The following is a 24,278-nucleotide window of genomic DNA, read 5'->3' as shown; positions in this document are numbered from 1 at the left end:
TCTGTCGTTCGTTTGAATTCATGAAGGCTAAATTGGAAGAGATCGCAGAGAAAGAGCAGATAGATGTTGGGTAAGTACGGCCATCCAACTGTGGAAAGACCTTCTAAGCAGGAGCGGTCGAGATTTTGAACGGGCGGCAGCGTCCCTAGAGTGCGATTTTTCTGGGGCAGATCGTCTTTCACCACCCCAGTCCGTTGACACGGGGAAACGAGAAGACGCGCTTGGACAGAAGCCCGAAGCGCGTTCGCACGTGGTTGGCGTCATCAATTAAGGGCACTGTGCGGGGCTTCGCTGGTTTGAACTGTAAACGCTGTCTTTCGACTGGCGTCTCACTTTTGACTGGTTCGTAGGCCATGCTCAGTGAGCGGGACCGTCAAATCACAACCTCAACATCTATCAATAACCAGTCTCCTGCAGCCTTACCTTGCCGACGAGCCCGGTTCACCGGTGATTCAGAATTCTGTACGGGCTTCACGTCATTCTCTGGCATTGTAGGACTTGTGCTCACTCATCGCATGTCGTTGTCCAGCCCAGTTGTCACATCCGGCACTCTTCACATACATTCCATATCAGGTTCCAGTGGAAGTACAATGGCGACGCGACGAATTGTTGCCTCGGAGAAGACGATTCTCGAGAAGGACGATGTGGTCGGCTCCAGCCCTGCCGCTGGCGACAAGTCCAACATCACTCCCGCCGTGCCGATGGAGGTCATCATGAAACTCCTCGGATTTACCTTTGCCATGATCGTCCTACCTATCGGCACGTACTTTGCTACGGTCGACTTCCTATTCAGAGGTGGGTTACATAGATACGCCGAGCTTTTCTCTGGCCCAAGAGACCCGGCCTAGCTATGACTAACGATCGTGCCAGGCAACTCAACTTTTGCAGGAGCCCTGGCCGCGGTTATGGCCAATGTGGTCCTGATCGGCTACATCGTTGTTGCCATGAAGGAGGACCAGAGCGATCAATTGGAAGCTAAGAAGGAAGCGAAGAAGGACCGCTGAATCATGAGCATCATACTTACGACGAAACGTCTTTGGTTGTCTGAGGTAACGGTATGGAATGAAACGAGTGTCATCAAAAATGTGGCATGTCATCATCACCCCTCATGGGTGACATGCGCTGGAATCTGAGTAAAGTAACATGCCATGTTGCTCAAGTCGAAGTACCATCTCCAAGGGGTTTATGGGCTCTTTCCAGCCTTCGTTTTGAGAACCATTGCGGAACCGTGAAAAAGTCATAATTAAGATTGCCGTATGTCTAGAGCTCCGCAGCGGGAGGCCATCATAAATGAACCCAAAATAAAAGCCCGTTCATAACCCGACCATCAACCATGGCCACCCATACCTTCGTCATACGAATCGTGTGCATGTACTTTGATCCAACGCCATTATACCGCTGTCTTAGAATCAAGCAAAAAAATGATCATGCTTGAGAAGCAATTTCAATCACCTGTCCCTTCCTCAGTGGAGGCCCCTTCCTATCGGATGGAGAAAAATGCCCGGTGTCTCCAGACTGACACGTAGAAGGCCCCCCTATATGATGATCCTCGCCTAAAGTACCGTATCGCGTCCAGAATGTAGAAAATTGGGGTATCGACAAAGTAAAGACGAAAACCAGGTCATGTCTCGTGCATCTCGTTCCTCAGGATGCCTTGCTGAATCTGCGGGAAAACCAGCTTTTCCGCTTGACCGGCGCTTCTGGTCGTTGCTGCGGCTGCTGCTGTTTTTGCTGAGGTGGAGCCGCGACCGGTCTCCGCAGCACATTGGCGCCCTTGTCGGAAATCTGAGGGCCTTGTTTCACAGAGGAATGAGCGTGGCCTTTGTCGCTCTGCAGACCGTTCGGTGTACCATTCTCGTGATTGAAGGAAGGTGGTTGATAAGATTGCCCCTGGGCGAAATCGATACCGTAGTCGTTGACGGGCTGAGGCTTGGGGGCTGGGGCTCGCTCGATGGAACTGTTGTCGCTACTAGTCGGGTCGGTATGATAGCCGGCATGCTCTGCCGAGGTTCCGCTTCCGGCTGCCGACGTGACAGTTTCGTACGAGCGGTCCTTGTTAGGGAGAGGATAGATGTTCTGGTCGCCACGACCAAAGCCATTCATGTGCGGGTCGGCCTGTGTCCTGGGTACTCTCTGACGGTAGGGAACGTTGCCATTGTGGTATCCTCCGCCACCACCGCCGCCGTTGTGGTACGGGTCATAATAGCTCTGGCGGTTGGATGCAACCTCGAATTGGCCGCTCTCGGGCCTGAAGGAACCGGGGCGCCCGCCATAATAGCTGTCATGGGGATGTCGTGGTCCGCTGGCTGTATCTCTAGGTTAGCCGGGCTGCGTCGCCCACATTGCCAATATGAATTTTCTACATACTAGCATAGTAACTGCTCCGCCGGTTCCATGTCGCAACAGACTCGGCGTCTGAGCGGTATGATTGGCGGCGGTCACGGTCGCGGTAGCCTCCGTCAATGGCAGCTTCGAAACTACGGATAGTATCCAGAGGTCGCTCCCATCGACTACGAGTCGGGTTGGATCGGTCGGGCTCGGCTAGTGTCAAACGTTAGGCGTGCCGTTTTGAATATTCAGATTAGACTTACTGATGGGGTTGCCGGTTGTGTCCTTGTGCTGGATGGCACGCAACGGCGCCAGGGAGGTTTTCGTCATTGCCTGAACGGCGGCTGTAGCAGTCGTCAGTCAGACTTGTACTTTGAGGGCTTTTGTAAACAGCAGAGACTTACAAGGTTCGGCCTCGCTCATGGCGACGGTGGGATCAGCTTTGCTGTGTAATCTCTTTGCTTCCTTCTCTTGATGACTCTCGTGTAAGTCAATCTTGTTATGACTCCCCGAGCTCTTGTGAGACTTGTTTGACTGGAAACTGAATGTTCTGGGTCGTCTATGGGGAGACTGCGGTTGCTTCTGTGCCGGGCTTTGGGTTCGAGGTTGAGCGCGAGTCGGTGGTCCTGCAAGCGGCGGCGGCGGCTGGTCGTACTGGTAGTGTTGGTAGGAGGGAATATGTGCTGACTCGTCGTACGAGTCGGCGGCTTGGTCGTGGTAAAATTGTTGGTTTGGCTGCTGGTGCTGGGGAGGCAGCGCGGGAAGTGGATGATGCTCTGCCATGGCGGGCGACTGGGGGAGGGTGCTACTTTAATCAATCTGTCTTGCAAAGCGGTGGACGCAATGGGTGCGGGCGTAGTATCGGCGTGCAAGGTCGTCGATGAATGGATACGCAATTGCGTGCCTTATCGCGGATCAGCAAGGGGACGAAGTGGGCGGGCGGCTCAAAGTCAGTGGCTAGAGAAGCGGCCAAGGTCGTGTTTTCCAGGGGGGCAGCGTGCGATGATGGGGTGTAGAGTGGACCGTGGGATGGGGCAGATTCAGAATGGTGGAAGGGTGTGTCTGATTGAGGCGTGTGTATGTTTCCACCGACTGCTGGGATTGAAAGTGGATGCAGTACCTAGCAAAGAATAGTGTAAGCCGTATGCCGGGCCGTTCCCAATGAGCCACTTGTTTGGTGATGGGTGATTGTGTTGTGAAGTCTCGGAGGAAGGGAGAATGACCGAGAGATGGAAAAGCTTGGAGTATAGTTTCCCCCCCCCCTTCTTTGGAGACGATGTCGCAAGGAGGCGGAAAAGCAGGGAAGTGAGTGTCTCGAATGTGGCTGGGGGGATGTGAGTTGGCAAAAGACCCGGATGAAGCTGTTTGTATGGCTGGTGTGTTATTCGCTGTGTCAAGCAGGAAGGAACGGCCGAGTAACAACAGCAGCTTCGACTACCTAGCAACCCCGAAAATACCACAGTGACAACGACGGTGCAAGGCGCGGATGTACGCTAAGGTGCAAGTGCAGGTGCAGGTGGAGGTGCAGGTAGTGCTCACGGACAATCCAATACGTACCTATGATTCCCCCCTTTCCTTGCCTTTCTGGCTGATTTTTGACCCAGAGATTTGCTGCAAGCTGCAACACAAGGAGATGGAGACAGGAGGGAGTCTGTGAGCTGGATTCTGATGCCGGATGGGGGCGACTTCGGGCGAGCGACGCCAGGATGTTTGCTGGAAGGTGCGCTAGGACGAGCTGCCTTGGGGCGTTGCAGGGGGAAGTAGCGGCCACAAAGAGTTAAGCGTCTCGTCTACGGAGTACTTCCTTCCTTTTTTTTTTTTTTGTCTTTTTTCTTTTTCAATTGGGTCGAGCACTAGAGTCGGATCCGGTACGTAGAGTGGAAGGGTAGGGAAAGTGTGGTCTCTTGGGGGTTGGGGTCGCCTGGGGAGTGTTGGGGGAGGGGGGTGTAAGCGGGTCGATGCGTGCGCTATCCGTATTGGCGATATGATTTATCGGCTTTTTATCCGTCCGGTGTTGTTTAGGTAGGTAGTTGGCCGTCTCGTCTTCTGACGGTCCTTTTCGTCCTTTCCAGTCCACTTCAGTTCAGCACTGACTGATTGTCGATGTCGGTGCAGCAATTGTCAAAAGGTAGTATTGTTGTCCCTTCTTTGTTTCTTTCTACTCGTAACGGCAGTTGCAATGTAAGCAGGGTATCCGAAAAGTCGTGTGTTCCAGTGACCGAGATGCGCATCCGCTATAATGATGCCTATTTGCTACCCACACTTTCTTAACAACCCGCCGATACGGGTGGCAGCTTTGTCCAGAGCTTTCGTAACAGTGTGCGAGTAAACTGGGTAATCTGTTTGACGTTGCCGTTAATCAGTGGTCGAATGCATGCGACGTCGCGTTTGCAGGCGGAGGGGTGGATTAAGAGAGGGGGTAAGTACCGTAGGTGGTGGGTGATGGGACCCCAGCAGAATAGAGTCAGTCAGTCGATCCTTTCTCGCCTGAAGCAATGCCAATGCCAATAGCGGTGCAGCGCAATGGAAAATGCTATGATGTCCGAATGGCCAAATCCAATGGGCAAAACGGGTCGAAAGGAAAGCCGCCCCTGATTGGTATTGATCGATAGTGATTCGATATGCTGACGTCAAGCAGCAGTAGTCGTCGCGTGTTTCAGAGCGCCTTCGCGTGGTAAGTTTAGTAGTCGATGGGCTTGTAGTTCGAGGGTACGAGTTTGGCTCCTCCCTTTACCTACTTGCTAGCCTGGTCGGTAGTGAGCGTGTATTTTCCTGTCGGTCCTTCCCTTTCAGTCCTTGGCCAGATGCGTCTGAGTTGTGTCTGGGGTGGAATGGAACAATGTGGATCGGATGATGGGTGGATGCGCTTGGCAGTATTCTGGCTTTCTTGGTGTCAGCCAACTTATCCGTACATTCATTCACCTTTCTGCTGCCGCGGCTGCAGTATGCAGTCCAGCGAACAGTCAACAAGCCCATGTCTCTGACCTTTTCATCCCACGTCGGTTCCAACGCTATGCACCGTGGCACAGGTCCAGGCGACGCCGCAAACCGGGCAGCCTGCAGATAGTGGATGGGGCTGAAAGAGATTCCTACCTCTGTGCGCACCAGAGTTTTCCCTCCAATATTGCTTGCTGTTTTTGCTATCGTAGGTCGATGACCGGGTTGCCGGGTGTTGCGGCGGAGTGAAGTTGGCCAAGTTGCCCTCAGGTATATATGATGGGGCGCCTCCGAGATTGGAACGGCGTCAATAGTGTCCAAGGCCGTGCTGGTTCGGCAAATCCCAAGAATAAGGATTGAAAAAAGTAAAATGACGAAACAGACGCCAATCTCAAGGGACAGGGGTCATCTGTTGACGACCGAAGCGGCTTCAACCCGAATAAAAGACAAGACGAAAGAAAGCTTGTGACGTTCCGTGACTAGCGATGGCTGGCTCGAGATATGAACGAGTCGGAAGGTGAGAGAGTCAAGTGTCGCTGCGCAACGTGGCGGGTCAATCTTGAGGTCGTGAATCAACGAGGCGAGACTTTCATGAAAGCGCAAATATTGCTAGAGTATCAAACCAAACCCAAAAACGAAAAGGAAAAAAAGATTGCAGCCAGAATGTGGCGGGAGGCCGTCAGTATCTATACGAGCCTCCGATCCAACCGGGCCAACGAGCGAAGAGACAACCCGGACTGGACGTGGGTGTGTGTGACTGGCGGAAGCATGAACGAGCACGATGGTGGGTAGGTAGTGACCAGTCTATGATGAACAATATACCTACCTAGAGGGCTTTGAGTAAAACCCTACGGGAGGTGTGGCCTGTTCCGCCGTGGCATGGTACAGCATGGCATGGCGACAACATTCTGAAGCTCACAGTGATCGTCGGGGACGTCACTTGGATACTAGCCAAGGGAAGCCAGACAGAAGTACGTCGACACAGGTATGTTTGAGTACCTTTCCCCTCACGGAACCACTGCAGAGTGCCTTCCTCTCTTGCGTTTACCACCGCCTTGGTACCTCTGCCTACCTTCCATCAGAAACCAACTAGTGTTAGGTAGGGAACGATCAAGGGATGCGCCCTGGCGACAAGATACCATGACACTTAGAACCAATGGCCCAACTGGGCTGTGTATGGTTTCAATTGCCGGATCTTCCGTTCCTAGAATAACAGGCGACCGAAGGCGACGGAACCAGAACCTGGCCAGGGGTTCAGAATCGAAGGAAACCATTGAACCAGGGCGCAGCCGGTGACCGTCAGATGCTCGAACGTTCTCAGGGCCCCACGGCGTGACGGCCTCTCTGGAAGCACGGCGGTACGACCGGCACGACTGGCTGGAAAGCCTCAATGTACGACCCGGAGGCAGAGGAAATGGGAGGCCAGGTCTTGCATTCCCCATTCCATTCTGTCAAACATGGGAGGTGAGCACAGTCAAGCATTGGCATGAGGGAGGCATGAGGGAGGGGTGCGGAGGCTGGTGGGGGATGGGGGCCGGGGAATCCTACCCTGTAGGTGGGTAGGTAGGTAGGTAGGTAGGTAGTGGAAGTCCTTCATTACGCGTTTCGCCCCTCATCGACCATTCCACCCCGTCCTCCGCTTGAAATGAGATCCACGAAGTTCCGTCCAGAACTTTAGCGCCCGTCCTCCCCGATCAACCACTGCCGGCTGCCTCAACCACGACTGAGGGCAACAAGACACGGTACATGAACAACCAGGTTACCATGGGTAGAGACAGACTGGGGCAGGCCAGGAGGCAGAACGAAACACGGCAGGATAGCCACCAATGCTCACGGTATCCGGCCGCGTCGGTTGGTTCCTCTGGCTCTCCTTGTAAGATACTCCAAGCCCCCCATTCTTGGCCGTGTACATGGTTCTCTGCTTCATTGGGTAACGACGATGGCGTGCGCATGAGAGACATGCGTCCGTCGGGGCGGCTGTACGACAGCTCGAGTCTGAAACTTGTTTGCCTTTGCATCCATCCATCAAGCAGCAGCTAACGGCAATCCTTCCTGCCCCCTCAATGCCATTCCATTGTTCATTCGTGGGTTCAGTCAGTCAGCCAGCCAGGAAACAGTCAGTCAGTTAGTTAGTCGGCTGGTTAATCAGCGGGACCTTTCTTGCGCTGAGGCTCGATTGCGACTCATGCTCGCTATTTTTTCTGGCACAATATGTCAAACATCTCCAGCTAAGTGTTTTTTTTTTTGTATGTACTTCGGTGGCATAATCACCACCCATGAGGTCCGAACTGGCGGCATGTCGAAGGACCCTGAAGACCGAATACATGCAAACATCTGAATTGAACATCATATATGGGTGGGGCAAGGATGATGCCCGTCCCACCGCCTCTTCTTTTTCGGTTTGCCACGGACACTATGTACAATGTACACTACGACGCGTATTGTACGAGTGCCTACTAGTAGTGTATATAATTGGTGTGTCTTTATTTGAATGCCCCGGCTTCAGTCTTGGGGGAAGATATCGACCACATCTGCAAAAAGGTGGGCTTCGCGTCCAACGGTCATGCCATGGTGCAGTGCATGCTACGAGGTCTACTTGTACCCGAGATTCCGAGCTCTCGACTTGGCAGCCGCTATACGACCGCATGGAGAGAAAAATAGTCTTCAGCTTTAGTTGTGTGGTTGTCAACACCCGCGGGTTCCATATTGCGTGGCTGAGCTTCGCCTCCATTAGATCGGCGGTCATGGCGCTGATCGAAAGCCTATCGTACGCGCACAGCGAATAATGATGTGGACGTGGCTTACGTAGTGCGTCCGCTTGCCACGGTGCCTCCCATAGACACGGTAGTACTAGGTGCATGTAGTGTACTTCGTAATGGGCGGTTTCTAGAGTCCATGTCCGGTGCCACGACGATGCAGACCAGTCTGTTTAGGTACTCAACCATGCTGAGTATCCGCACCTGCAGTTCCCGACCCGTCGTCAGGGATCCCCGTTCCGAGCTGTCAAGCTCAATAACATCTCCCCTCTCCCCCTTGTACATCGTATCGTATTTGGGCGCTCTTTCCCACCTCTCATCACAAGTACCCTCCATCATTATCCAACTTGGCTGGGTGTGACCGGTTTTTGGTGGCTCGAGCTTCTGGAAAATACTCCATGTTTCCACCGATCAGCCATCACACCAACAGCCTGCAAAAGATCCAGACTTCCCCAGTCAAACCTGTTGTAGAAAATAGAAAACATCCGCTGACTGGCTGTTGATGTCCAGGATATTGTCCAGAACCTCACTGGCTCGGACATCGACATCATCGAAGATGGCCATGGCCCCACGGGCAACCTTCTGCTGATGATGCCTCCTTTCGAATTGGATGAGGTGATTTGCCATTCTCGTCTTACCAACCTCGGTGAAGAATAGCTTAGGTATATGTACATTGGCCTTGCACGACGCCGACACGGCCGGACTTTCCGGCGACAGGTATGATGGATACAGAGCAGCAATATAAGCTAGCGGCCATCCGTTTGTTGCGCAAGAACCGACTCGAGCTACGGTGCCCTCCCGCTGTTCCTTGGAACCAATCATTTGTCAACACGCAGGCTCGGTCGGCTCCCGCCAACCCTCCGTCTTTCTTGGAACCACGCAAATTCGGGCTTTTCTTCTTTTTTTTTTTTTTCCTACCCCGGCACACTACATACGTGACAAGTATCCATACATGTTAGGGACGGCTTTACTTCCGGTACCCTGGCCAGGCACCTCAAACTACGATGCTATCCGGCCGAAGTTTTTTCCCCTGTTAGGTAACTAATGCCCACCCCCCTACTACAGAACTTCACTTTTGTGAATATCCCCCCTCTATCATCATGTCAGCTATGGGAAAAAACTTACCCCTGCCACCCTGTATGATATACATTGTACATTGTACATAGTAGGGAAGCCTGTTTCACGCACTACGCCTATCAAGGGTTCCTTGCTCGGAGACTCACTCTGCAATTAGGATTGTCCTTCCTCGTTTACCACTACTCGTTTGCAATTCGACTCGTGTTCGCCTTGTCCGGAACTTTTCGCTCGGTCTCGGTCGCAGTAACCACCTCACCAATTCACTTGTCCATTGGTTGGCACCATTTTCCATCGATTTCTCTCCGCGATTACAGTAGGCATGGCAACCAACCAGGCACCAATTCAGTTACCAGGTCGCTTCAGGCACCCAGCAACCCAACCAGCTTAGGACTGGTTAATGAGAGCGGGAGCACGGCGGGTAGGAGAACAGATCTCGATCACGCTTCATGGCGGAAGTGGCGGGCGGTACTTGAGTGCTCAGGTACCTTCTAGTGGCTGCATCTGCTAGTCTTGGCGAAGTGACCGGGGATGGGACAGAAACTAAACCTTGGCATCCGGCCTTTCCCTCCTTACCTCAACCCGACAGGTTCTTTCTATCTTATCTTTGCCTCCTTCTTAAGCCCTTCCTGAAACTACTGTACTCTTGTAAGACAGAGTGCCGCGACGCCTGGCATCTGGGAACTGGGCCTCTTATCCTGGCTAGTCATTATCTCTCAGACCTTTGGGCCCAGACCCCGAAGTTGTCCATCACCTCACGAGATATCTGCCGGCCCTCTGACACCGAACCCTTACCCCCCCTAATTCCTTTTGACTCCTCAGTCTCCCGGTGTTTGGGACAACTTGGGACGAAGTGACTTATCCAGGTTCCCCATGCGTTTCCATGACAGATTTAAAGGGATATCGAGACATCCTCGCTCGCCCTACTTTTGCCGCCGTCCTCTGGAAGCCCAACTTGCCGAATTGAGTTGATCTGATTATTTACGACTAAGGATATGATGCACTGACTACAGTACTTCACCCATACTGAGACTAGGTTTTCCTTCTCAGACGAAACGTGACAATATTGGTGAGGGAGCAGAGAAATCAGCTGCCGCGTCCGGTTACGGATTCCGAGAGCTTCAGTCGCATGATTCCAGAGGTTGAACCGGCGAGGCTTCTGCTACGCAACCGAGGCAGTCGGTTTGCGCAAAATCTTACGCTTGTTTGGAGTTGGTAATCTCCGAGTAGTGTGCTCGGCTCTCGTGAACTATCCACTAGTCAACCATCCATCACACCATGCATCGCCCGCCGCTGTTCCTGGCCCGATGTCGTACGGGTCCGCATCTAGCTTGTAGTTCGAGTTGTGTCGGCTTGAAGTTGGCTGATAGAGCAAGGGCTTGGCTTGCCAATTCGTCACCCGCGTCTCCGCTCTTCAGTTGAGAAGTTGACAATGATTAGTTGCTACCCGTCCTGCATAATAATATTAAGGAAGTCGTGTTTTCTCGAGGAACTTGTGGACGTTGAACCTACGCGGAACTATTATACTACCTAAGATAACGACTTACACCCGATCCGCACACTAGATGGGCTGGACGCCACACCCTCAGCATCCGGTGGACGTCCTTGTTATTATGCTATCATTTTTTGAATCCCTCCCTCGTAGTCCTGCTGGGTTCGCTCATCAACTCGTTCTCATGCTGGGTTGATGGAAGATGGGATGCGCTCGAGGAGGTGAGGATGGGAGAAGGGCTAAGGGGTCGGAATGGCGCAGCGGTTGTGTCCATCTATATGATTTCTCCGTCCTCCGCCATGCGCTGACCATGAGCGTGTGGTAAGTCTTTCTCAACTCATGAGCGGGGTAGATAACTTGCTCGCGCTAGGAAAGAAAGGATAATATCAGGTGAGATTTGCGCAGGAACTCTTGGGCAAAGACTTGCTGAAGAATATAATAGCATATGTGTGGTCTTGCTCCGACACCAAGCAAATAAAAAGGTCGTTTGCTTTCGCAGACTTCAGATGGTGATTGTACCTTCGAGACACCTTCCGGCCTACGCCATGACACCGACAGATACCCTTGGCGTGGGATGGCGGCCTCGAGACGATCAACAGGCTCTCCTGGAAACATCATCCACAATCAGTGAGCTTAAACTAATATAGGAAACCATGATGGCCTTTATCTCCTCGAAGTCACATGTGCTAGCTCCTTAGACTTGGCTGGGTAATCTCCTGCAGATAGGCATCCCCATTATTCACGCCTCAACATTAGCGTTCGACACCTTGATGGAATAATCTCTGCCTCATGAGAGACCACCACGAGGCGGTAGACCAGGTCAGGTGTTTTAGCAGCTATTGAGTGGTTCTGGAGTGTCTGCGGGAACGCCCCGAATCGCGTGTGCAGCAATGTGCTTTCAGGGAGCCGTAATCAGCTTATAATCTGAACACTGGAAGGTGGACGGCAAGGACAGCATCTATTCTTATCCTCCGGGAGTCCAATCAAGTGTTCGTTTAGACCAGACGGTTAGAACTGTATCCGAGGTTATGAGGTAAGCGAACAACAACGAATCGACGGCCATTGAATGCCCTCACTGTCCTTAATTGCTGATCATCTACAATTACGCGGGGAAAAGGGCTGAGACAATGATGGAAGAAGGGACGGTAGGGCGGCAATGCTCGATATATCTGCAATGTCTATGACAGTCGGTGGAATCAATATGGTACAGACTCATAAACAAGCCATGTGATGTACTTTGAACTTATGATTTGGTTTCCTCGTAGGGGTCAACGCACCTCCGCCAATGTCACAAGACATATACCGGGCAAGTCACCACATCTCAGTACGGCATGCTTCATTTCACTAGGTAGGACGGATAGCTCCTCAAAAGGTAAAAGACACACCCTGTTTCCTCGCTGGCCACTCCGAGGGCGACATCTGTTGTGTAGAAAGCCCGTGGCAACGAAACTTGATAAACAGACTTCTCGCAAACAAAATGCCTGTCATCTTGCTCCATGCTCAACCAGACAAGAAGAGTAAGGTTGCTTGACGGCTTCACTTGATTGGTAATTAGATTATGTGTGATGTTGAGGTAGGCGTGACTGGCGTATTCACCCACGGTAATTGTAATTGCTGAAATATGGTAAGGTTTGCTCCCGGTGGTCCTGTCCGAGAAGGCGAGACGGCATCTCCAGCTACATCACCAGCCGGCGTGCGAAGGAGGCCGATCCCTCCGAGGCTTCGTGTCCTCACGATTGCCTCGCATTCGCGCTGACGTCACCGGCATGATGTTTCGACTCACAGGAACATAATCCGGAAACTCAATCTCGGAGGCAGACTCTTCGCTTGATCAGACTTGTGATGCTATATCCCAAATGTAAGACGCGGCGTCGTCAACCCAGATGCTTAACATGAACAGGGCAAGGGCAGACTTTCCCCGGATTCCTCAGCTCGCACAGTCCACATATGGGAAATCCAAGATAACCCCATATCAGCATCACATGAGACAATGGGTGGCATGTCACTGGGCCTGGACTGATGGACAGGGAGCGCAAAGACAATGGCAGAAGTGGCAGGACAGGACTGGGAGGCCGCCGGGTGACTGCTTTCGCAGCACGACATTTGGACTGGGACTGAAACGAGCCGAGGGACTGTTGATCAAGGGGGTCGAAATGGAAGTTGTGCAAAAACCATTGAATACCGTCGCTGAGCCATGTCTTTTAAACACCTGACATTAATGCCGCCCGATCTACCGTTCGTCGTTATCGCGTTTGTGTAGCCGGCCAGCAAAAATCAAGCATGTTGATTTTTTTTCCATTTCCCGTCCTCGAGCCCCCATGCATATAAGGCTACTCTTCAACCCGTACACTGAAAAAAAGACTCTCCTTTTTTGCCAAATCACGCAGAATTCATGTTCCCCATGTCTCAGTTGGTAAAAGGGGAGAGGGTATTTCTCGGCGGGGTGTGCGTTTCGCCTCATGTGTGGTTGTTTGACGAGTTTGATTTGATGCCTTTTTTAGCAAGCAAAGCACTGTGCTTTTACCCTTGCCTTGACCGATGCAACCAATTCAGAATCCATCCTCAATACCAACTCCGTCCGATGATGATGGGCCGTTTAAATCGACGAGGGGTAGAGCATCACGCGAACAGATGCGCCGAAAGAGCGGGTCGGGAGGGGGTTGGAGAACTTGGCGCGGACGACACCAGAGTTGCCTATTCCATCTTGTTAGCTGGGGAGAGCTCGAGATATTGTAGGCGCTTCGATCTGAATGGGGGGCTGCAATTACCGTGAGGGCGGGTGACCTTGCCCCAGATGACGCGGATCTTGGAACCGCGGACCTCCTTCTGAGCCTTGTAGACGTAGGCGATCTTCTTGCCGAGGTAGAAGCTACTCGCTGGTTAGCTGACGATCTGTCCGAGTAGGGGAAAACCACATACTTGGCAGCGTTGGTGTCATCGACTCCCTCGATCTTGATCAAACTCGTCTTGGGGTGGGTAACGTGACGGCTACGCTGGTAGCTGAGGTGACGTCCCCTGTAAGTGAAGGTTAGTCTCGGTCCATTCGGTGTGCGTAAGACTCGCTGCGCATCGTCGTATCGTCGGATAGAATGTCTCGAGGGGATAGAAGGTTCGTGGGATCAATCCACGATGCGTAGTCGGTCGCGGGGAAAATGCGATTTCGGCTTTGGGACTTACTTGACGTATACTGCGAGAAATCAAAGTCAGCTCGAATTCAACAAACAGAGCAACAGGTAATGCGGCATGCGATGCGTGCGAACAGCCCGTCGACATCAAGTATCGTCCAGGGTCAGTTGCGCGGCCGCAATCCACATCGCCAAACTTGCGTTGGAGGCTATTAGGGCAAACAACTCACATCTGTGACCGGCTTCCGAAGGCATTTTGGCGGTGGTTAGTATTCCTCGCTCCAACCAGAAGGGACTCGAGAAAGGAAAGTCAGAGGATGTCTTCACGTAAAAAGACTGGTACTCTGGTCGACGTCGGTTGGGTGCTTCGTGAATAATGCAGGCGGCTCTCGATAGGCTCAACACTGATGCGGAAAGGAAGGTAGGGTAAAGTGACCCTACCTGCCACATGAATTTTTTACCGAAATCTAGACTGGCCAATCAAAGCATATCCACATGCTTATCTCAGCAGCCCCCTTACATGGGGACCATAGGATAAGATGAGTGCCACAGTGCCACAGTCGGGATCACGTGCTGACTGTGGGCTGAGTGGTGTGGCTTGACAGGATCCGTCCAGCGGATGTGGGCTTTGTGTTTCTCCCGGCCCATTCGGCTTTGATACAGGTGCCGACCGGGGGTCCGTGGCTTTAGACGCATCTTTTATTCGCCCGAAGTCTTGCACACCCGGCGGATAAGTCATCTTGCCCGATCGGGAGAAAGTCCGTCCATGACCAATGTGTGCATCATGGAGTCAAGCAACAATGATTACACACACCTGACAATGAAGAAACAGAAACCGGCTGGACCGGAGTTCCAGGATCGGTCAGGGTATCGCTGGAAAGGTTAGGCACTACACCCGCCGAGTTGCGAGACAGTTGCTGGTCCGGCTTCCCAACGCCTCAACCTCAAAGGGTTTTCTGAACAGGCTCGATGTCTATCTAGAGCGTCAAACAACAACAAGACAAAGACAAAGTAGGATGGAAGAGGGGAGAGACACAATCTCACAACCACGCAGAAAATGTGCCAACCCGTTTCCTGCTGAAAACCACACAGTATCAGCCGATCTGCCTGCAATTTGTAACATTCGGACCACTGGGTTGAACCCGACAAAAACTGCTCCGCGGGGCTGCCTGGAGTGGGCTCCGGAGATGCTCTCAAGTGCTTAGGCAGTGGTTGTGGTAATATATGACTGGCGTTGCATAAACCGCGAGCTTCAACGATTGGCACGCCTCGGAGGGGTGGACATGCGGCAATTTCTGGCCGCCAAACACTGCCGGTTTCCAGGACACTGCAGCAGAATTCCGTGCCACAGCTGCATTGGCCAGACTGGTGTGTATGGGGCTTACTATGCAGAACTGCCAGACTCCCACGGTGACAACATTGGAGTTGATGGGATGTTAGGGGGGGCAAGATGCAAAGGAAACGTTCCCAAGCATATCCGCCTCCAGCCGTCATGCAGGCTAGAGGAACAGATACGATGGCTCTCCAATGTAACTGGACCTCAACGATAAATGTCAGAGTGATAGATTTTGTTGCTAGGAGCACTGTTTCACACAGGCTGGCCGACCCACGCCCGCTCCCACCAGCTGTCGCAAATTCCACCCGCCCTCTTCACAGGAAGACGATCTCAGAAGCCGCAAAGTCCGATCGGGAAGCTCGGCGGTGTCCGGCGTTCGGGAGAGAGGGACTGGGACTACCGTCGTAGCAGCTGGAACCGGCGATGGAGCCCAAAGCAAGATCAGGAATGCTCAATGCTGAGCGGTTCAAGGCGTTGGACCCTTTCAGGCCTTGCTATCCGCCCGCCTGAGGTCATAAGTGTGGATATTGTTGACTGAGGGACTGGTCACTTGAGTTGCTAGGCGTCCAAGGGCCGAGAATCCCGCACGTCTGCGTGTGCGTGTGCCTGGCTCGTGCTAAAAGCTGCGCGGAAGACCGACAGGGCCCACGGTCTTTTATTTTTGTCCTTACCCTTTCTTTTCCTCTGATGTTCTTGTGTTTCTGGAGCTCCGGCGCGCTCTGACAGTCGCCGGCTCAATTAATCCTACTGCAACTTGTATACCACGGTATGCCTTGGCTCCTAATCATCCGATGTACATATCCGCGCTGCTCGAGAAGTATGCTTCGGACAGGGGTCTGGCACTTGTCGGGTACGTAGGTATTTTACCATCTTGATCTGTGTATACTATGTTGGTCGCCTCGAGGCCTTGCGGGTGCGGATCGCAACCCGAGGGATGTCTAGGCGGGCCCAGGATGATGGGATGGCGACGCATGCACACCCTACAAGGACCTACGCCAGACGAGATGGGTGCTTTATAATCCACATCCGCCGAAGATACAGACCCTCACCAGTCTGCTTACAAGTTACACTAGTGACGGATGGATTGCCTCTGTGCATCAAACCCAATTTCCCACCACTTAGTCCTATGCCGTTAACGCTGGGACAAATCAAGGACACGGTGGGCATGACCGACTCTGTGCACGCTGGAGCTATGTCAGGAAGCTCTGACTTCTAACCAAGTGCAGAGGGATCTGCTCCAGCTCATATGCATTGCTGATGGCTGGTGGACGCAGTGAGCTTAAGACCGATAGATACGTGTAAATCTGGGATGGCCTCTGCCCTCCCCCCATCCATTGACATCAGCCCTGTTCAAGTTCCGTAGTCAAGCCAGCATGATGAAGTGGATTACCTATCCCGGCGACTTGACTGAGGGGCCTGTTCTGGCAACGAGGCGGCGAAACCCTCTGGGAAATTCATGAACAGCCGCCTGCTCACCAATCCTTCGTCCGTCTCCGTGTGCCCAGCTCTTGATGCTCTCCATAGCTCCGTCAACAGTCCGGTGAGAGCGGGCGTTTTCTGAAGAAGCAATACTTACCTGTGCCAACCCACTTGCCCATCAAGCGAGGCTTGCTCCCTGACCGATTCGCTTCTGGGCGCAAAAAGGCGAGCCGCGGTGCGGTTTGCAGGAACTCGAGTTTTCCACAAGTGTCCAAGTACATACAGTATTTGCCGCGCTATCGCGTAGCGAGGAGGCACGAAGAAGGGGCCTTCGACTGTGAGTAAGCTCCCCCTGGCCTCCTATCCTGCTTTGACAACCCCGGTCTGCACGCTAGGTAGGAGCAGTACGCCGACCTGATCTCAAGCTAAGTGACCCTTTTAGCTGCTAGTGCCAGGTGCGTACCCATAACCTACCCCCATCCACACAGGCCGTATCCCTACCTCGAAGATGAGGTACATCTGTGCTTCGTCATTACTAAATACCCCAATCCATCCGTCCCGGATTCCGCCCAGTACTTCTTTCCAACACCTCCCCAACTCGCTCTTCTGCCTTTTTGCTTGCCGACTTGGTTTCCTGCTGTAGAGGCATATCCACCCGCCTCTTCTCTACACCTCTCACACCAAAAGAACATTCATAGTCGAGCCAGTATTTATCTCCGACTTCCTTCACAATGGCCGACCACACCTCCGCCGCAGCGTATGTCACCCCGCCTTCCTTACCCCACCAAAATGCCCGTATGCTGTTCACTACCACTCCGGAGCCTCACCAAGCATCATCGACTGCTTGGGAATCGACTGTGTCTTGCGAGGCGCAATCGAAATCGGCGTCATCATTTATTCGAGCGCAAATCTAGCTGACACGGGCGCGCCTTCCACAGTTCCATGGAGCTCAAGGAGAACACCGTCATCGTCGTTCTCGGTGCCTCCGGAGACTTGGCGAAAAAGAAGACTGTGAGCAAGCAGGATCCAATCCCTTCATGGCCTGTCAACTTACTGACCTTTATTACAGTATCCGGCGTTGTTCGGTCTGGTACGATATACTGGCTCGCATTGAGATGCCGTACCCGCGGGCTTACCCAGCTAACCAGCGCAACAGTACCGAAACCAGTTCCTTCCCAAGGACATCAAGATTGTCGGATATGCACGCACAAAGATGGACCATGAAGACTACATCCGTCGCATCAGATCCTACATGAAGACCCCCACAAAGGAGATTGAGCAGCAGCTGGATGACTTCTGCAGCCTCTGCACCTACGTCTCCGGCCAGTACGACAAGGACGACTCGTTCTTCAACTTGACCAAGCACCTCGAGGAGCTTGAGCGGGGCAGGCCCGAGACTCACCGTCTCTTCTACATGGCGCTCCCCCCCAGCGTCTTCACCATCGTCTCCCAGCACCTGAAGAAGTGCTGCTACCCCACCAAGGGTATTGCGCGCGTTGTTGTATGTGCCACCTTTGCCCCCATGCTGCTTACGGATTGGCTGACCCCGTGATGACTGCAGATCGAGAAGCCCTTCGGAAAGGATCTTGCCAGCTCCCGCGAGTTGCAGAAGTCCCTAGAGCCGGACTGGAAGGAAGAGGAGCTCTACCGCATTGACCACTACCTAGGCAAGGAGATGGTCAAGAACATTCTTATTCTCCGCTTTGGTAACTCTTTCTTCGGCTCCACCTGGAACAGACAGAACATCGACAACGTTCAGATTACCTTCAAGGAGCCCTTCGGCACCGAAGGCCGTGGCGGCTACTTTGACGAGTTCGGCATCATCCGCGATGTCATGCAGAACCACTTGCTTCAAGTTCTCACCCTGCTAGCCATGGAGCGCCCCATATCCTTCGCCTCCGAGGATATTCGCGATGAGAAGGTGCGCGTCCTCCGTGCCATGCCCGCCATCGAGCCCAAGAATGTTATCATCGGCCAGTACGGCAGGTCTCTGGACGGCAGCAAGCCCTCGTACAAGGAGGACGACACTGTCCCCAAGGACTCGAGGTGTCCCACCTTCTGTGCCCTCGTTGCCTATATCAAGAACGAGCGCTGGGACGGCGTTCCTTTCATCATGAAGGCCGGCAAGGCCCTCAATGAACAGAAGACTGAGATCCGCATCCAATTCAAGGATGTCACGTCGGGTATCTTTAAGGATATTCCCCGCAACGAGCTTGTCATGCGCATCCAGCCCAACGAGAGTGTCTATGTCAAGATGAACTCCAAGTTGCCCGGTCTTAGCATGCAGACTGTCGTCACTGAGCTGGACCTGACCTACCGCCGCCGCTTCTCCGACCTCAAGATTCCGGAGGCTTACGAGTCGCTGATCCTAGACTGCCTCAAGGGCGATCATTCTAACTTTGTCCGTGACGACGAGTTGGACGCTAGCTGGAGAATGTTCACTCCTCTGCTGCACTACCTTGACGACAACAAGGAGATCATTCCCATGGAGTACCCCTACGGTAAAAGTTTCTGCCTACTCTCTGCCCTTGACTTGGTTGCTAATCTGCCCACAGGATCCCGTGGCCCTGCTGTCCTCGACGACTTCACCTCTTCCTATGGCTACAAGTTCAGTGATGCGGCTGGTTACCAGTGGCCCACCACCTCTGCTCAGGCCCCCAACAAGTTGTAAGTCATGTTGTGCGCGTTTAGCGTAGCTATTATACATAGAAGAATTGACCCTAAATGATGTTGTGAACAGCTGAGCCCATCTCCATCACACCACTCCAAAAAAACAAAAAAACAAAAGACAAACCACACTTCAGCCATCGTACCCACAATATTCCCCTACGCCGCTGCCTCTGCTGCATGCGCAACGTATTATATCCATCGAAGGGAGGGCATAGATTTCGAAGAAGACAACATAATCAAGGGAAACCAGAAGGAACACCTGCGGGTGGATACTGGTAGGCCGATAGAAATTTCTGCACTTTGCTTGGCCGGGTCAGGGAGGATAGAAAATCAATGAGATTCACGTTTTCAATGACTTAATTACTTTGTTTCAATTTGTTCCTCTAGGTACTTGACGGTGTTGATTGCGTGTGTATCAGCCGGACATCATGACCTGAGTGATGCGAAGCTCCAGTCACTAGGCTGGCTGGCGAGTCATTCAGGACCGTGGTACCATATTAGTCCCAAGACAAACGTCATTATTCGGGGCTTTCCAACTAATTCGGCCAGTTTTGTGCATTTGATCCTGGTCCAACTTCCTTTGATTGACGATCCAATGAATGCCACGATAGCGGCCTGAAAGTTTCGGCCTCAAAGAGTGTGGCAGCCTAATGAGTATGCCCCTCATCAAGATAGCTACACAGTGACATAAGAGCAGTGGGCATCGCAGGAATGAGATCACCATCCGAAGGATGGCGGAGCTTGCCAGTAGAGAGTTGATAAGATAAGGTTAATTGGTTGGTATAGGTACGTACGGTGGAGTCGTCAGGGACGACTCCACATACCTAGTTGGGGGGGTATGTAAAAGTCACATGACACGTCCAGCCGGATGAACAACAGGGACAGTGACTGCTAGAGCCTGCCCGAGAAAAATGCAGGCTCAGGTAGCACCTTGTCCTCGTTTCCACCTTGCTTGCCTGGCTGGCTGGCTGCACATCGCCATCGCATCACCACCTTCCCAATTGCCCGGTAGTCGACGATTTGATTCTTTTTGCGCCCTCCGCAACCAGTGCCATCTGAACGCCCACGCATTCGAATCTCCGAATAGTAACCCGGCCTCGACTGGCTTTTCTGCGATAAAATCCTGATATCGATATCGCGTTTCCCCCATCAACGATCGACGCTAGGTCGTTTCCACGGATTGCGATTCAATCGCGTTCTCACGACACCACGCTTGCGCTTGCCAACTACATACTTCGACGATCAAACAACACACTTTTGCATCGCGTCTCGCCCAACAACTGCGGTTGCTCAGTTAATGTGATTGCGCTACACTGCCGGCTTGCGCATCCGGCGCTGATGACTGCATCCCGTCTCGCAGCCACCTAGCAACGGGATCGGTCCTTTAACATCCTCCGTCGCTCGCTTACCACGGCCTCTTGGACTATTCGAATTCCTGTCATCTCACAGAGAGGAACAAAGCCAGTCCGTGTTTTGGGGGGCCGGTCGTGAGGCAGGCAACAAGGCAGGAAGGGCCCTCCCCCGATGCCTGGAATCGTCAACATGGAGAATGGAGGTTTGAACGGCACACACCTGAATCATGACAGAAGCATGAAGGCCAACGGTATCAACGGTGGGAAGATGGAGGGCCAACCATCGCCGAACAAGGGCAAGGCACCGGCCGAAACACCAGCGTCAGACAACATTGCGAATGGCGCTCCGGACTCACAGGGCAAGCAGCAATCCCAGATGTCTACCGGCCTTACATTGCAGCAAAAACCGAGGATGAACGACCTACCCGAGGAAATCGTCCACATTACACAGGGATACATCCCATTGTCAATGATCGTGTCGCGACTCGCGCAACGCACCCACGAGGATTTACAGAAAACGATCTTGGACATGGCGGCCATTAAGTGGGCCCCACCTGCTGTGAACGGAAACACACCCCACGGTACTGACGCACCGGACGATATGTCGGAAGGGAACAAGAGAAGGAAGATGCTTATGCTCAAGTTTGCTCAAGATGCGCATTCTAAATGGGTCAAGGCTCTCGTTATCACGGACTGGAGCAGAAACGCAGAGGCTGTCAGCAAGCTCATTGACATCAAGGCGCATATCGACTCCAAGCGAATGCTCTTTGATTTCTGCCAGGACTTGTTGATCGACTTGAAGCGATCCCTCATTTCTGCGCGGCTCCCCAATCCCGACTTGAAGACTGCTTTGCAGGTTCTGACGACTGGTGAAGCGTCATGGATTCCCGAGGTCAGTTAACCCCACCGTACAGCAGAAGTTTCTCTACTAACGCTCTACCACAGCCGGGTTACAATCCGCCGCCACCCCTGACACCGGAAGAACAGCTGAAGTGGATCGACGATCTCAACACCATGCTCTCGTTGCGCCTGAATCTGGACGACTACGACAAGATACCGCATCAGTTCAAGAACTACACCATACAGTCGGGCAGAGTTACTTTCAAGGTGAAGGGTGAGTTTGAGGTGGATTTGACCATCGCCGATGAGGATTTTACGAAGCAGTTTTGGTTCATTGACTTCCGGTTTGCCTTCTCGCCATCCTCGAGCAAGCTTTCCGATGCTCTGGTGTCATACCTCGAGCTAAAGGTCAACGAGATTCTCGGTCAAGACGGCCTAGAGGGATGCTATCGATTCCTCCACGAGTTCGTCCTCACTCACAAGATCAACGAACTCAGACGACAGGCTCTCGAGTTAAGTCGGAGCACATGGACCGGAACGTTGATGGTAGAACCCCTAAACCGAGCTCTGGCCCTCCAGTACTGGACCACTCGGTACGGACCCAATGGGCCCAAGAGCTGGGTCATGGTTGCTGTTAATAGTGCCAAAAAGACCAATGGGCAAACTGATCCAAAACACTCCAGTCGCCTGGTTGCACGATGGTACCGGGACAACAAAGAGGTCCGAGACGTCTTCCTGCCATTCGATGTCGACAACTTGTGCGCTGAGGATTTGCTCAAGACTGCCGTCGCCAGACATGTGGAGCATATTCTCTCTTCCATCCACAACAAACTTTTGTCATATCCCCGGTTCGTGAAGAGGGAGTCTTCCATGACTCTCAAGATCTCACGAACAGAGCCGATGGAATCGTCTTTGAGCATGCAACTAGGCTCGCGAGACAATGTCACCCTTATTATCCAACCGGTGACCGGCTTTGCAGCTATCAAACCTCATACAAAGTACTCACTCAACGGCGAGAACCGTCTCAACTACGGTGGCAAAGATCCTGCTGAGGATGGCGTCACCTGTCTGGAAAACATTCGTTGGGGTTATGTCATCGAAGAGTTCAATCGCAGAGGACGGAGCGTGGGCTGGAGGGCTTGCAAAAGCCCGATTGGAAGTGAAGACATCAAACAAATCATTCGGACTCGCGAGGCCTTCCAGACCATTTTCCTGCAGCGTCAAGGTCTAGGCCAGGAATGGTTTGTCATGGTGTCCTTGAGCCTGAGCGGGGATGAATGGTGGTTGCTTGAAGTGTGAGTTTGCCCTCCTTGAACACTGCTCATAGCGTATGACTGACAAACATAGCGACCGCAACACGCCAGCACGTCCAATCAAGTTTCAAACCAAGCTAGAACTTACCCGAGGGCAACCCGACCTGGATGATGCTTTCTGGTCGAATTTGACTCTCTTCGTTACTGGCATTATCACTCAAGCCACTGATCTGGAAGATCTGCACCAAAGGGAGGTTAAGTACCTGAGGAGAGAGTCAACTAACTACGCATTACCGCAACAAATTCGGCTCCCGTCCCTGCTTCTCAGACTGTCGCAGATACTGCAATCATCCGAGACCAATCTACATAACACATCAAAAGAGGCACCGAACGGGTCCAGCAACCACAATTCATCTTGGGCCCAGGATCAAATTGAGGTTAAGTTCAAGGGGCTTCAACCTCAACCCTCGGGCACACAGGGCCCAGATGGCAACGCGCACTCGGGCGCTGAGGCGCTTGAGAACGTCCGACTCAATACTGTAGTTGACGCTATCGTTCGAGTCAAGGACAAGGCGAAATTTGCGCTGCTAAAGGGTCGCATCGACCGGGACATATGTTTCAACCCTAGGAGGGGCGAGTTCATCTTTCGGATTCGCCAATTGGTTGGGCAACCTATTCTGAGAACTCTGACAACCCACGTCAAGTCCATTGATCGCCTCGTGGGCTTTCTCGAAGCCATGGGCAAGGCACGGGGCGACGTCAAGTGCGAGCGTGTCAGTCTCCGGCAAGTCATTTTCACTTACAGTGACATCAAAATGCCTAGCGAAAGCGACACAATCCAAAAGCCCAAGCGTTGGCGGGTCTCCCTCGACTTGGCTAAGAGCGACATACGGATGTACTTGGAAAGGGGAAACCCGCACGTAAGAGTACTCGATCTACTCACGACTCTTGTCAACACTCAGAATGGTCTCAAAGCAATACTCATTTACATGCCATTATTGCTACCGATTCTCAAAACTCTTGACAACATCGAGTCGAAGTGGGAACCACTGGCAACGACGAACCAAGGTCGTCTAGAGATCTTTGCAAGGACCATCGATTGGATTGCCCTCCGTTACTCTCTGCCTGGACCCAACGGCCAACAGCGAATTCTCGGCCTAGAAATCAGAGGCAAGGTGCGGCGCAGTGAAGTTTGGTGGCATTTCACCCGAGCGACACCGGGCCCGGGCGGGCCACCACCCCCTGAAGAGGAGTTCAACAGGGTTTTGAAGGGGATATGGGAATCTCACGGCGACGGATGGAGGGGTCTCACGACGGGCGCAGCTGCCCTTCCTGGACCTAGCACCATGCAGTTGCTCACGAAGCTCGACGATGCTGTACGAGCATATGCTGTGACCGGTGACATCAGCAAGGCACCCTCCATACAGGGGGCACAGACACAATCGAGCCAGACATTCTCGGCCAGCGAGTCCTTCAGCACGCAGCCCACAAGCGTGAGCCAGGGAAGCAACAGGAGCAGCGGGGGGAGCAAGCAAGCGCCTTTGGTGCTCGACTAGATATTGATCCCGGTGTTCGGTATCGGCATGTGAGCAACAAAAGAAAACAGCAGAGGGCTCGATATGGGGCAACTCACAGCCCGCAGGCGCACATAACCGACCAGCGAGCAAGGTGGAATGCCACCTGTATTTTTTTATTC

At 52.8% G+C, this 24,278-nt stretch overlaps 6 protein-coding genes across 6 annotated transcripts; 4 read left to right on the top strand and 2 right to left on the bottom strand.

Moving 5' to 3' along the window:
* Positions 1–590: 590 nt before the first annotated feature.
* Positions 591–1,004, top strand: GLRG_01686 (VMA21-like domain-containing protein; the record flags this gene model as incomplete). Its single annotated transcript, XM_008092371.1, has 2 exons — positions 591–795; positions 871–1,004. The coding sequence occupies 2 exons, from the start codon at positions 591–593 to the stop codon at positions 1,002–1,004; spliced, it is 339 nt and encodes a 112-aa protein (XP_008090562.1).
* A 640-nt stretch (positions 1,005–1,644) lies between these two features.
* Positions 1,645–3,111, bottom strand: GLRG_01685 (uncharacterized protein; the record flags this gene model as incomplete). The annotated part of the gene is made up of 4 exons (XM_008092370.1): positions 1,645–2,306; positions 2,368–2,541; positions 2,592–2,672; positions 2,733–3,111. 4 exons carry the CDS (start codon positions 3,109–3,111, stop codon positions 1,645–1,647), a joined length of 1,296 nt encoding a protein of 431 aa, XP_008090561.1.
* Positions 3,112–8,798: 5,687 nt separating this feature from the next.
* On the top strand, positions 8,799–9,744 carry GLRG_01684 (uncharacterized protein). The gene is made up of 2 exons (XM_008092369.1): positions 8,799–9,058; positions 9,256–9,744. The coding sequence occupies exons 1-2, from the start codon at positions 8,974–8,976 to the stop codon at positions 9,588–9,590; spliced, it is 420 nt and encodes a 139-aa protein (XP_008090560.1). The 5' UTR covers positions 8,799–8,973; the 3' UTR covers positions 9,591–9,744.
* Positions 9,745–13,183: 3,439 nt separating this feature from the next.
* Positions 13,184–13,967, bottom strand: GLRG_01683 (ribosomal protein L35Ae; the record flags this gene model as incomplete). Its single annotated transcript, XM_008092368.1, has 5 exons — positions 13,184–13,281; positions 13,356–13,456; positions 13,507–13,602; positions 13,765–13,774; positions 13,943–13,967. The coding sequence occupies 5 exons, from the start codon at positions 13,965–13,967 to the stop codon at positions 13,184–13,186; spliced, it is 330 nt and encodes a 109-aa protein (XP_008090559.1).
* Positions 13,968–17,198: 3,231 nt separating this feature from the next.
* GLRG_01682 (glucose-6-phosphate dehydrogenase) lies at positions 17,199–19,138 on the top strand (the record flags this gene model as incomplete). The annotated part of the gene is made up of 6 exons (XM_008092367.1): positions 17,199–17,224; positions 17,406–17,478; positions 17,537–17,557; positions 17,624–17,968; positions 18,029–18,968; positions 19,023–19,138. The coding sequence occupies 6 exons, from the start codon at positions 17,199–17,201 to the stop codon at positions 19,136–19,138; spliced, it is 1,521 nt and encodes a 506-aa protein (XP_008090558.1).
* A 1,541-nt stretch (positions 19,139–20,679) lies between these two features.
* GLRG_01681 (mediator complex subunit MED14) lies at positions 20,680–24,138 on the top strand (the record flags this gene model as incomplete). Its single annotated transcript, XM_008092366.1, has 3 exons — positions 20,680–21,381; positions 21,435–22,624; positions 22,677–24,138. 3 exons carry the CDS (start codon positions 20,680–20,682, stop codon positions 24,136–24,138), a joined length of 3,354 nt encoding a protein of 1,117 aa, XP_008090557.1.
* Between the last annotated feature and the right edge of the window lie 140 nt (positions 24,139–24,278).

This window comes from Colletotrichum graminicola (genome assembly GCF_000149035.1).
Source record: "Colletotrichum graminicola M1.001 genomic scaffold supercont1.4, whole genome shotgun sequence".
NCBI classification, from domain to species: Eukaryota; Fungi; Ascomycota; class Sordariomycetes; order Glomerellales; family Glomerellaceae; genus Colletotrichum; species Colletotrichum graminicola.
The sequence above is the reverse complement of the archived record's forward strand: the minus strand, read 5'-3'. Positions and strand labels throughout refer to the sequence as shown.

What these genes read in the sequence shown, in the direction of transcription:
- GLRG_01684 (XM_008092369.1), top strand. Translation starts at nt 8,974, where the DNA reads ATGTTAGGGACGGCTTTACTTCCGGTACCCTGGCCAGGCACCTCAAAC. An exon ending in GAAGTTTTTTCCCCTGTTAG is followed by an intron (nt 9,059 to 9,255) that starts GTAACTAATGCC and finishes CTCTGCAATTAG; the next exon opens with GATTGTCCTTCCTCGTTTAC.